The sequence below is a fragment of the Amphiura filiformis genome, chromosome 2 (genome assembly GCF_039555335.1).
Source record: "Amphiura filiformis chromosome 2, Afil_fr2py, whole genome shotgun sequence".
Taxonomy (NCBI): Eukaryota; Metazoa; Echinodermata; class Ophiuroidea; order Amphilepidida; family Amphiuridae; genus Amphiura; species Amphiura filiformis.
Window position 1 is genome coordinate 40132022 of NC_092629.1, and position 13023 is coordinate 40145044.

General features: G+C 37.8%; 1 protein-coding gene across 1 annotated transcript; it reads right to left on the bottom strand.

The window, feature by feature from the left end:
* Nucleotides 1-304: 304 nt before the first annotated feature.
* On the bottom strand, nt 305-11815 carry LOC140140665 (uncharacterized). Its single transcript, XM_072162425.1, has 4 exons — nt 11809-11815; nt 4811-4945; nt 3215-3386; nt 305-1688 (listed from the first exon to the last, which is right to left on the bottom strand). The coding sequence occupies exons 1-4, from the start codon at nt 11813-11815 to the stop codon at nt 1616-1618; spliced, it is 387 nt and encodes a 128-aa protein (XP_072018526.1). The 3' UTR covers nt 305-1615.
* Nucleotides 11816-13023: the final 1208 nt, after the last annotated feature.

The following is a 13023-nucleotide window of genomic DNA, read 5'->3' on the forward strand; positions in this document are numbered from 1 at the left end:
ACACCTACCATAGAGGACCCTACCCCATATGCAAAGTTATGCTGTATAGCACCCTCTGCCGCTGTCCTACGACCGTGGACGTCCAAGTTTCGCAGTTTATGGTTTTTCACTACATAAGTGTGGACTCAAAGTCCACGTTTGTAGGTGAAAACAAGCGCGCACACACACAATTGACAGAAACATTGTGGAGAAGGGTCATTGCTATGAGGCATAAAGCAATTTCACGCAAAATTTAAATTTGATTGATTACCACAGACTATTCAGACTTTATCATTGGACTATTACTTTTTAAATTATTGCTGATTTGTCGGGTTGGAACTTGAATAGTATAGACATATTTTGAGCACGGATTTTTAATTCTCACTGCACGGATTTTTAATCTCATTGCACGAACGTGTCAGGAGGCACGTTAAAATAGCCCCTAGTTGCGTTTATGAAATTACTATGTTTTCTTACCTACCATGTTGATTATAGGGATGATGTTTCAGGACAAAATACCGAATACAGGTTAGTCACTATCCAGCGATCAGTATTTGATGTTTAATACGCGAAGTTAAATTGAATACGTACTTAGCCCAAAGGTTATGTCCATATGACTGAACAATTACTGACGGTTTTTGCTTTGCCGGTGACATTGGCTAGTAACTATTGTTTTCCTGAATTGACTATCCGCATTTGACCCATATTGATAAACAAACTTTCGGTTATGAACTTTGCGAAAAATATTCCATATTAAATGCCAAGTCTGTAAATACAATATTGATATGTCATGCTCAAATTCTAAGCTCGTACTGTGTAATTGATCTAAATCGTTTTATTTTTTATTTTTAGTCCAATTATTTCTTATCATGTTGATAGATATGAATTGTAATATCACAATTTAATAATACATAATAAAGAAGCGGCCTGATTGTATCAGTATGCGTAAAAACCATTAAATTTGTGGGGTTTTTTTCTGATAACCATGATAACAAAAACAGTATACGTTCTGTGCATTGAGAGTGTTGACGGTCTATTCTTTCAAAGCTGGAAATATTCATATCATGACATCACTGTAGTTTCTAGGTCAAATCTGTCTCGTTCGAAGGAATTCACGGCTTACAGTTGCTTTTCACGGAATATCAATTTTAAACGACTTATTTTCTCATAAAAGGAATCATTTTCGTTGCCCTCATTAGCTTGCCAATAATATTGATATTGTCCGAGCAATATTATGCCCTTTAATATTGCTGAATATTCAGAGTTTCAGACCCCTGGTTGTTACTATTAACTAACTTTTAAGTTACTTTAAAAGTAACAAAAATACATTACTACCCAACTTCACGTTCATATGGTCATTTTCTCCGACTATGAAGTGTCAAGCACTTGGTATTGAGCGGCATCAGTCATCCATGCTTCAATGCACATCATTTGTGGCTCATGGACTGGATAAAGATGTGGTGTAATTTTCAAAATGTTGTAATTCCTGACGGTACAGTTCTTTCAGAGAATCAAACCTTTAATACAAGGTGAATTTTGGCCAAAACGAAGATGCCCGTGGTAATAAATGTTGATCAAATTGTGGCGGTAGTCCGGTGAAATCTGGCCTCTGCCCCCACCCCACCCGCCTTGTACGCTACTGGTCAACATTCCACATTTCCGTGTAGAGCTTCAACGAGCCGTTGACTCTTTTCCAGATAACCATGTATCTATATGAACAAAAGGAGAAAAAAGAAACGAAGCTGTCAACTTTAGTCATGTCCAGACGGAAGCCAAATATTTGAGATGTTGGAAAATCTGATGGGTAAATCAGGTGTTCGAACATATTCTGTATGACCACGTGGACACACTTGTGGCGACTGACCCCCCCCGTGGAAAATTCGAGGTGTCGAACCACCAAAAGAACTAGGGTTGTCGGATGTCACTTTAAGTTCACTTAAAGGGGGGTAACCCTATTGGTTTTGGATATGGATTGTCTTTAAAATTACATAATAATATCAAATATCTCCCCCTTTATGAAGCTTTGTGAAAAAACGAGAGCATTTTCAGCGTAAATGTGAATAAATAGCCAAATTTGCAATCCAATACCTTGTATACGTGAATTGCATTCTGGGTAGGCATGCAACAACAACAATTCCCGTTCGTATGACGAATGCTGACATGCTGCAATGCCCGGCCCGTATTGAACGGAAAATATTTGTTTTTTTTGTTTTTCGTACCGTATCAGAAAAAAAAGAAACAAAATATATTTCCCCTTGCGATATGTACATTTCAAATGAATATAAAAAAGTTTGGGTTAAAAATGGAGATGAAAAAACCTTCCGATACCGGGTTTTGAACCGGATACCTCGCGGGTAAAAGAACGGCGCGCTAGCCAATTGAGCTATTTCACCAACTGAAATAATCAAGGAATTGTTTTAATTATATACGGCGGACCGTCTCCTCAGCACTTAGCGTAGTTCGCTTTTTTCTCTTCCCATGATCCGAAGTAATTTTTATTGTTTACAAACTGGTATACCTGTAAAAACCGCTGTGATTCATGATTTCTCCGGAAATACATCGACTTGGAGCGTCAAATTTCAGGATAGTAATGAGAAAAATAGTATCTATTATGTGATACCAAAACCTCATCAACAATGAAAAAAATCGGGGGATGATGCTGTCGATCGGGTTACGGACCTTTAATTGAAACTTGTGGGTTACACGATTATGTTTCACTCAGGTGTCGTCCGAGGCAATACAGCATGTCACGAAAATAGGGTTTTCTTTAACGCACAAATAATGTGTATATACGCGATTACGCACTTTGCGTACCCTTTCAAAGTTCAAAGTGCAATGCGTACAAAATGTTTAAAAAGGAAGCGTTCAAATAGTCCATGTTTTGATATGAATTGACCTTTTCGGTAAATCCCATAAGCCTTTGCGAGTACACCTGAGAACTCGTCATTTGACGTCACGCCGACTTGCGCAGTGACGATGTACGTTAAACAATGTGCGCATCGGCGCAGATCGGCGTGACGTCAAATGACGAGTTGGGATGACAGCCATTTTGGTGGACAGTTCAATGTGATAGAGAGACAGGTCTGTAGTTCGATTCCACAACCATTCACTGATACCCATCACATGTTTGTATTATCATGCGAATAACTCAGTGGATGCCTCCTGGTGGACATAATTTTATTTAAATGAGGATGAGTGACGTAATTATTTGGTAGGGTCTTTATGTAGCACTTACTTTATCTCATCAACACCACTCGATTTATCATCTTTAAAGAACTTGCCCTTGCCACGCTCCCACAGAGTCTCGCCCTCAATAGCAGCGTCCGTTCCAGTCTGCATGTCCTGACACGGATGCATTTCGGCTTTCAAACCCGAGGCTATCAGCATCCTGGCTAATTTCTCAAACCCTGAATAGATTTTAAAAAAATCATCATTATCACTACCATCATCATCATTATAAATGGGCTATTCCATTTGAAATCCTCACTACCCTGTGGAAGATTTTGGAAATGTGTTCCACAAAGGGAGTATGAATTTCAATTGGAATTAGCACATTAGGTAGCTCCATTTGAAACGCGTCCTTCCTCTGTGGAAGCTGTGGAAGATTCAGGTTGTAATCTTTCTCAGAGGGTGTATGAAATTCAAATGGAGCTGCCTAATGTGCTGATACCCATTTGAAATTCATACTCCCTCTGTGGAACATGTTTCAAAAAATTTCCACAGGGGTAGTGTGGATTTCAAATGGAATAGCCCAATATATATGATTATCATCATCATCATCATCATCATCTGCCATCGTCATTTCTCAAGCACTGAAAGGATAAAAATATCATTCATCATAGATTCTAAATGTACAGGGTGTCCCAAAGAAAGCGAGTTCCAGCAAATATGTGCTGATATTTTAAAATTCGTTTTCAACCATCATTCAGTATTTACATAATGTGAAAGCTACATCTTTTAGCTATAATTACAGAAAATCCGAAATTTGTAATTGATCCATAGATGGACGCACATGGCATTCATTTGCACGAAAATGGCAAAATTGGTCCGGCAACCATTTTGACATTCGAGGTCATATCTTTACAATTGTTTTATCAAATGAACTCTGGTTTCCTGTAAATTATCGGTAAAGGGTGAGAAAAACACTGAATGATGCATGTATACTGAATGATATATATTGACCCCCGTGCATTACAAATCCTTCCGAGGACCTGAAAAAATGACCACATTTTTCAAATGTGTGTGTGTCCTCTGTGTTGTCATGTCAAGTCCTCAAGAAGTAGGTAATACCGAACAAATTTAATTCCGGTTAATGCTGCGAGGACGTTAAGATATACCGGGGGTAGTAGGATATGAGACCTCATTTTTCGCCGTTTAACGAGGTTTCCGTAGCGAGACGCGTGTTTAGGTCCTCGGTAACCGCGAAGTCCTCGGTGTATCGGTGTGTTGTTAAGTAAGAGTCCTCGGAAGTATTTGTAATGTACACGCATTTTAACCTCTCAACACATTCGTTAGAGCTTGCTTTTATGGGACATCAGTACAACAATGTTCTTATTCAATGTGATTTCCATGTACAATATAATGTAAATTAGTGTATATTTGATCGAAAAAAAGTCGATGGGTAGAAACAAAAGATGCAATACAATTGTTTATTGTGATTCAGAGTACGGCATTTGTAGTATTACGTAAAGCAACTCTTATTATGTTCTGAGTTTCTCTTTTGCGCTTGTCTTTATTTATAGTTGAGATTAAATATAAATAAATAAATAAATAAATAAATAAATAAATAAGATTTCGCGAAAATAAACAACAGTTTTGCTTTATACTTTACCTTCTCGTCCCTCAATTATTGGTGCATTTGGTGGACATATTTTGCAATCTTCAGTGTACAATTCGGCCATACCTTTGGCATCACCGCTGTTGAACAACTCACACCAGCGTGCTTTCGCTTCATGAATTTCAGCACCTGATAAATGAAGAGATAAGCAGGAAAAAGATTAATTCAAAATGGATGATTTGCAATGTCTAGCCTAGAAGACTTACCACTTGCTTAGTATTGATTGATTACATTTACTTAGTTACAGTGGCGTAGCTAGAGGTTGTGGCGCCCAGGGCTAAGGAGATCTCATTTGTTTGACTCGAAATTAAAAGGGGACAATGTGATCAATGAAAACTAACATTTAAATAGGAATCTATTCTTTATGCAAATTTCTTTTTATTGCTTTAACCAAAATAATCTTAGTTTTTAACAAGAAGAAAATCAGGAAATCTGACTCCAACATTTTTTGACAAATGACCTGTGCAAATTTCATAGAAATCCATTAAAAAATGGGGTCCACTGACTATTTTTAAAGATAAAGATATCATTTTGGAGAAATGCCTATCTATAAACACCTTTTAAATTTTTTATGCCAATTAGATGAAAATTTATTGCATATAACATGTAAAAAGCAGTCACTTGATTTATTAGAATTTGTTGTGAAGATAACATGATAAAAGCTTATTTGCTTTATGAGATACAGATTTTTTTAATAACATTATATATCGCCACTTGAAAAACTATAAAATACATAATAAATAGCACTGAATGAATATAATAAAATACATAGATAATACATTTGATCGCGCAAGATGCTTCACTTCAAGTTGCAATTTCTTGGGAACCGTAAGTGCGATTTTTATGGAATAAAAAGTATGTGAAAGAAAACATTCTGCTCTTTTACCTGGAATGATAATGAAATATGACAGCACTATAAATGGGTGTTTTTGATGAGGGTCTTCCCTTAATTCAGCTAACTTATATCAATGTTAATCGTTTCAAACAACAATTTAGTGTTTTCAAAAACATTACAAAGAAACCAGCAAATGTTAAGCTAACTAGAAAACTGAGCCAATCACTGGCTCCAAGAGTTACATTTCTCGGATACACAACCAGCAACTCTTCACAACTACACTGCACACACAGTAGAGTACACATTTTTTAAAGAGCTAACATGTACATTTCTGTGCAAGCGATGGAGTCATATGTCAACCAATCTCTTCACTGAACTAGAGTGTCACGCTTCCTAACTTTTAAAATGCTAGCCAGAATATAAGGTACTACTGTTCTGTAGGGTCGGGTCGAAGCCAACAAATAGCTCGCTGCGTGAGCAAAAATATCTACAAAAACACCTAGTCTAAGTAAATTAAATACACAGTAGTACGATAGTTGCATCCCGGGAGTTGCATTATTATGCTATCTGAAATAAAATTGCACTAAAAGCTGCTATTCTGTGATATTTTATACAAATATTGACTGCTATGAGGGACATGCTTAAAATTATATGCCCAAGGTGATCTCAAAACCATGCTAAATGTTATTTACAGTCCCAGGTGTAATATCTTGACAACTCTTTAATTCAAAAAGGGCCACCAATCCTACAGGCAATCATTGTTCGTAATAAACAAATATTTTTGCTTCCATTTCACGCGGTATTTCATAGCGAAAATTAGTAGCAAATCATACTGATCCAGAATTTTTAGACACTGCTACAGGTCTACCTGGTTATCACCTTCACACTACTTTTTCAGATTCACTTCCAATTATACCCTAGCAATTTCTGAAATACCGTACATACAAATTCCAAACCCCATTCGCCAATAAATCAAGTTTTTCACAATTCTTTTGTTCTTTTCGGACGACACATCAATTCATATAATAAATATTGTACATCGACACGCTATTTCACAGTCGAGTCTCGTGGTGTAATGGTTAAGGCATTGAACTCCTAATCCGGGGACTCGAGTTCGAAATCCGATGACCAACTTATTTTTTCAATATGTTATGAAACAATAATTTTATTGTCATTAATCAAGGATAACACAATTGTAATCATCCAGTGCTATTATGATATATTTTTTTTTTATCAAAGCAAGATGTTTGATTCTCAGGGATATTATTTATTGCATTAAGGGTACTTGCCCACGAATTTCATTCAGGGGCGCGTTTGAAAAACGGCACAGCGTATTAGTAAAAAGAATAACAAATACTAAAATTTACACCAGGGTTCGAACCACTGCCGATACACTATGCTGAACAGTGAACGATGCCACTGTGCCACGGCGGTACCTGTGGTTAATGTCTGACGATTTTCAAAGATATACATATCAACACGTTTCTAGTGTATTAAAAGCAGATTTTGGTAGTAATACAGTCATAGTAAGACATTGGACTCTACTTGTTTGTTTGTTTTTCATTTAATATAAATTAATTTTGATGAATTGAACTGGTATGACTCTTAGGACTCGTAATAAACGACGATTAATTTTCTAATAAATATAATAAAAACGCTGGGTCATTCAAGACGTCCTTGTAATTTATGTCAAAACCAGGGGAGCGACAACACACCTCTACGTGTATATGCCTACTTGCGCGATCGATACTGTCTCAATGATCCAGACAATAGCATTTGAATATACCGCCCTTATGTATGCATCTGCTTGACATGCCTGGTACCATAATAGCTTCCAATAGCCTACCCCACCGTAAATGGCTCTGTTCATTTCCTCGCTGTCCCAATATATACGTGTCACGTACGTAATTTCGAGGAATATTTTGTTCAAAAATGATAGGAAGGGACTGTTTTAAGCCAAAATATTGGCTATCACCAGATGCGCAATGGTACCGGGAAGTGTTGCAGAAAGGTAAGCGTACTCATTATTAATTCAATATATCACATTTTAATGAATTCAGATGCGAAATCCGAAAAGGGATTGACAGGTCAAAATTCTCACACTAGAAATATTGTGAAATAAAATCAAATCAAATTTAGGCTCCGCAAACAACGTCCAATTATTCCCATTGGGGTTTGCTACACGTGTATATAATAAATTATGATTTGGGGCTAATTTGAGAAGAGTTATGGCCTCGAATTTCAAAATACACCGAGTGACGTTTTTTGATCATAAACCTCGTCAATTCAAGACTCTGTAAAAATAATTCAAGAATTTTCTGGGATAATTGCAACTAAAGTATATGAAAGTTATGATCTAAGCTACCAGATGCATCATTAATTTCCTGACTATGATATTTAGTTGTGGGAAAAGATTACTTTATATTTGTGCGGGATTATTTCCCGCCAAAAATTTCAACCAAAAAGAGCATGTAGCCTTAAGGGCCTATTTAAAAACAACCTATGTATAGTGCAGCCGCTAGCTGAACAAATAATAAAAGAAATCTTTTTTATTAATTTCTTTATTTATTTAAATCTGAATAACACAAGAACTAGATCAGGTTACCAATATTTTTCTAATTTTTAGTTCTGTCCTACCACGGGGCGAATCGCATGATAATAGGACAATAAAACATGTGATATGTATGAATGGTTGTTGAATCGATCTAGAGACCTGTCCTTTTGTCATCTTCAGCTATCGTAGAACTGTATTCCAACATGACTGTCATTTCAATTGTTATACCGTTCCGGTTGGTTTATTGCATACACTCTATAGGTGTGAAAAATTATTATAGTATGGAAGGCCAGTAGGGACAAAAACGAATCCAAAAAGATACAACCAAATATGGAAGGCCATTAAAGTCACTTATAGTTACATAAAGACAAACTAGCAAAGCGGCAAAAATACCCAAATGCCTATTAAAAGGAGGAACTGTCCCCATCACCATGATCACAGACACACGGAACCCCCGATAGAGAGCAGGGCTTGAAGAATGAGGGAAATTAAAACGACAAACCGCGAAAGACAGCCAACAACCGCCGCTTAATAGGGATGTCAAACTAGATTGCCCTACATGGTTACAAAGAACCACAAACCGCGAATTTTGGATATCCACCTAAATTGCCCCGCGGTGCTACAAAGAAGTATGGTTATCCAACAAGCACAAGCTATAAAATACCCACACCCTAGAGATCAGGGCTTGAAGAATGAGGGAAATTAAAAATCACAAATCGCGAAAGACCGCCAACAACCGCCGCTCAATAGGCATGTCAAACTAGATTGCCCCGCAGGGCTACAAAGAACCACAAACCGCGAAATATAGATATCCAACCAGTTTAAAAGACAAATTAGCCACCGATAGAGGCCAGGGCCTGAAAAATTAGAGAAATTAATACCACAAACCGCGAAAGAACGCCAAAAACCGCCGCTCACTAGGGATATCCAACTAGATAGGCCGCAGGGCGACAAAGTACCACAAACCGCGAAATTTGGATATCCAACAAATAAAAACCACAAACTGCGAAAGACCACCAACAACCGCCGCTCAATAGAGACATCCAGCTAGATTGCCCCGTAGGGCTTCAAAAATACACACCGCGAAGTATAGTTATCCAACAAGCTTAAACTACAAACTAACCCCTGATAGAGGGTAGAGCATGAAGAATGAGGGAAATCAAAACCACAAACCGCGAAAGACCGCCAACAACCGCCGCTTAATAGGGAAATTCAACTAGCTCTATAAATCTAAATAACTATCAACCGCGAAATTTGGACATCCAACTAGATTGCCCCGCAGGGCTACAAAGAACCACACACCGCGAAGTATAGTTATCCAACAAGCTTAAACTATAAATTAACCCCCGATAGATGGTAGGGCATGAAGAATGAGGGAAATTAAAACTACAAACCGCGAAAGACCGCCAACAACCGCCGCTTAATAGGAAATCCAACTAGATTGCCCCACAGGGCTACAAAGAACTATCAACCGCGAAATTTGGATATCCAACTAGATTGCCCGCAGGGCTACAAAAACTACAATCATTAAAACATAATTATCTTGCTAAGTCGTGGCACTTAGACGCTTCCGTAGTATAAGCCTTGCTACATACACGCATTTCTCAGCTTCAATTTGAAGTAAATCGCACTGACTCTGTGTCTCGCTGGCATCGTCAACATTGGGTATGTGTTGTTCATATTTACATTTTCTTACTTGCCTTAATAAAGTATATTAAAATGTATATGTATCCCTATTAACATTACAGTCACGCGGTTTGTGATGCAAGGAAGGATGTACACCTTGATTTCGGATATTTTAATTGAAGTAATGTTTTTTTTATTATGTGGAAGTTTTTAAGACCAAGAAAGAACTGCCACGCATGCCATTAGGAATGAATGGTGTTAAACTTTATCCGAAAGATTATCTGATATGTGGAAAGAAAATAAAGTTGCGAGGAGACCTTCCCACCATCCCTACAGTTTAATTTTGATTTATATAGGGGGTACTCCCGCACCAAAGTTGCATCGTATACGCCAGCACTAAGGTATCCACAGAGTATTTGGATCAGTAGTAGGCCCCTACTCATGGAAAAAATTTTGCCATTTTATTTGTGCATAACTCGACTAGGGGGGAGGGGGGGGTAAAAAGTTATGCACGCTTTGTGCGTAAGTGAAAATGGCGAAAATTATGGACGGCCCCTAACAACCCCCACTCTTCGTAGTTCCGTGTTACAAAATATATAAGTTCTAGGGTTAAGTTGAAATAGTTTCATGAAAATTGCCGTAGAAAATGACACACTAGCAAATTATAGCATTTCATTTGCTATTATAACGATATTTTGGCAATTGTCAGATACAGCTAGACGTTCGCTTTTCGTATCTCTTTCCTTGTTGGAAAGGTATAACGTTGAGGAGATAGGAACATGTACCGAAGATCCGGGACCTACTCTGCCATGTTTGGCTGAGTAACTGTACATGAACACGGTCTTTTGTGCCTAGGTAAATAAGTCATTGTGTAGGGGTGTGTTTACACCCATGGGTTACTCATCATCAGACTGAATCATTGTCGCTAACTACACAAGTTATGTGTACAATTTTAGAGAACGTTGACCGACAGAGGGTGTCAATATAGGCCTACATGTCGCTTTTGAAAAACAGCGAATCATGCGCATGCTCAGCAGGCAAATACGACGGCGATTTAGTACACTGATCATGCGTGCGATTCAGGTTTCTGCAAAAGCGATTGAGTATATTAATAGGTAAATTTTCACGGGAAAATTTTCTGGACACGTGACCAATGCGTATCAATGTGAGTGTAACCTCGAGCCTGATCTCTGACCCCCGGCGGTGACCTCGCTATTCAAGTCTTAGTAATTTTGAATTGGAATAGTATTTTTGACCGCAATTTTGATAGAAATTTGTGCATTGCAAATTTATTGAATATTATGTTATCTTAATTTATTCACAATATCATCAAAACGTAATTTCAAAAATATCTATCTGCGGAAAAAAATATTAATCTACGGAAACTCTTACCATAACATTATTAACTTGCGACAAGTAACTTATTTTGCCTCAAAGGAAGAATTCTTCCTATTCAAATACATTGGAAGAACACCCGCTGTGCTCGGGGTCACATTCCATAATGCTAATATGTCTGCGCCCATGGGTGTCACGTGTCCAGAAATTTTTCCCGTGAAAATTTACCTATTAATTCTATAAATGCATCTTTAGAAATGACCGGCGAGTGTGTGTTCTCAAGTTGGTTTTATCATGTTAATTAGTGACCTGACACACATTTGTATTGGTTCGATCAAGCATTGAAATGCTGTCATTTTTTGTACTGGATCGTTCAAGCATCTCCAACAAATTTTTCAATGTAAGTGCCTCTGGCCCTAGTAGAAGTAAAAACGGATACTATAGCCAGAGTTCTAGGGCTAGATACAGCGCCTTGTGCGGTCATTTGTCGGGTTGAAACTTGAATAGTAGGCCTATAGAAATATTTTAAGCACGGATTGTTAATTTTCACTGCACGTATTTTTAATCCAACTGCATGAACGTGCCAGGAGGCACGTTGAAATCGCCCCTGGTGGCATTTATGACATTACTATGTTTTCTTACCTGCCATTGCTATAGAGATGATATTTCAGGACAAAATAGTGAATACCGGATAGTCACTATCTCGCGATCAGCGTGTATTAACAGAGAAGATGTAAGGAAGAGGAGGTTGATCCAGCTATCCTCAAACAAACTATGTGTGAGACCGCTCATTCAAAGTAAATGATGAATCACCCTATTTAGCCGCTTAACAATAGAATACTACAATGGGGTTTGAACCCGGAACGGGTGTGATACGCGCAACTACTTTTAGGGATAGGTCAGTGATTGCATGTCATCGTACCATGCATATCATACATGCAGGTTCTGTCATCCAGTCAGATTTCAGATAAAATATGACTGAAGTTCCATGATAAATTACAATTTTCGTCGCTTGTTGTCACTTTCAGCTTCTATCATTCGTGAAAGAGAATGTTGTCAATTATCAGAATATCTTTATTAGGTTTACAGGAAATGACCGGAAAAAACATAAAAACTTGAAATAGAAATGATCAACAATCATCACTTCTCTAAAAAATCCTAAAAATTTCTTCTTTAGAAATGTATAATATTAACAAAAAAAGCGGATTTGGGGGGAAATTTTACAACACCTGATTTCTTTCTTGTATTATATCCACATTTGGTATCCCATCCAAGCAGGGGGTCCTTAATACACGCGTTTCATACTTTTCAACAAACTCTCTATAGAAACATTCGAAATATTTCCAATTCTGGAGTGAAAATCGGTCGACCGTGAGCGGTCTCACACATCACATCAAAGGCTACTGCAAGTGGATGTCTAACTACTTGAGAATAAAGGACTATGAATAGGTGCAATCGGATTACCTACGGGATTATCTCAAGTATATAAATCCGTTAACCCTCCTCTTCCTTAAGGCCGGCTTATACGATGCAATTTTCCATGCAATTGCCTGTTGCACAGACCTTGGAAAAAGATTGCTCCGTGTAATTTGGATTTGCAAGGAATTAATCCCCCAAGCATCAGGCAAATTAATCCCCCGAGCAACAGGCAAAAAGGTAGAGACATGCTCTACTTCCAAGGTTGTTGCATGCAATCTAACCTCCTTCAGCCAACACCGGCTGGTCACTGCATTCATTTGGGAATGTGTAGGGACCACCTTGATTCACCATCCACAAGATGGTAAATGTGTGCACATGCTACATTATAATACACTTGTAGGTCTATGTTGTTGGTGGTGGTGGTGTTTAGCCCTTTTG

Coding starts and splice junctions, on each gene's coding strand:
- LOC140140665 (XM_072162425.1), bottom strand. Junction 3,387..4,810: donor AATAATTGAGGGACGAGAAG/GTAAAGTATAAA, acceptor AAATCTATTCAG/GGTTTGAGAAATTAGCCAGG. Junction 1,689..3,214: donor AGTGGTGTTGATGAGATAAA/GTAAGTGCTACA, acceptor TTGTTCATATAG/ATACATGGTTATCTGGAAAA.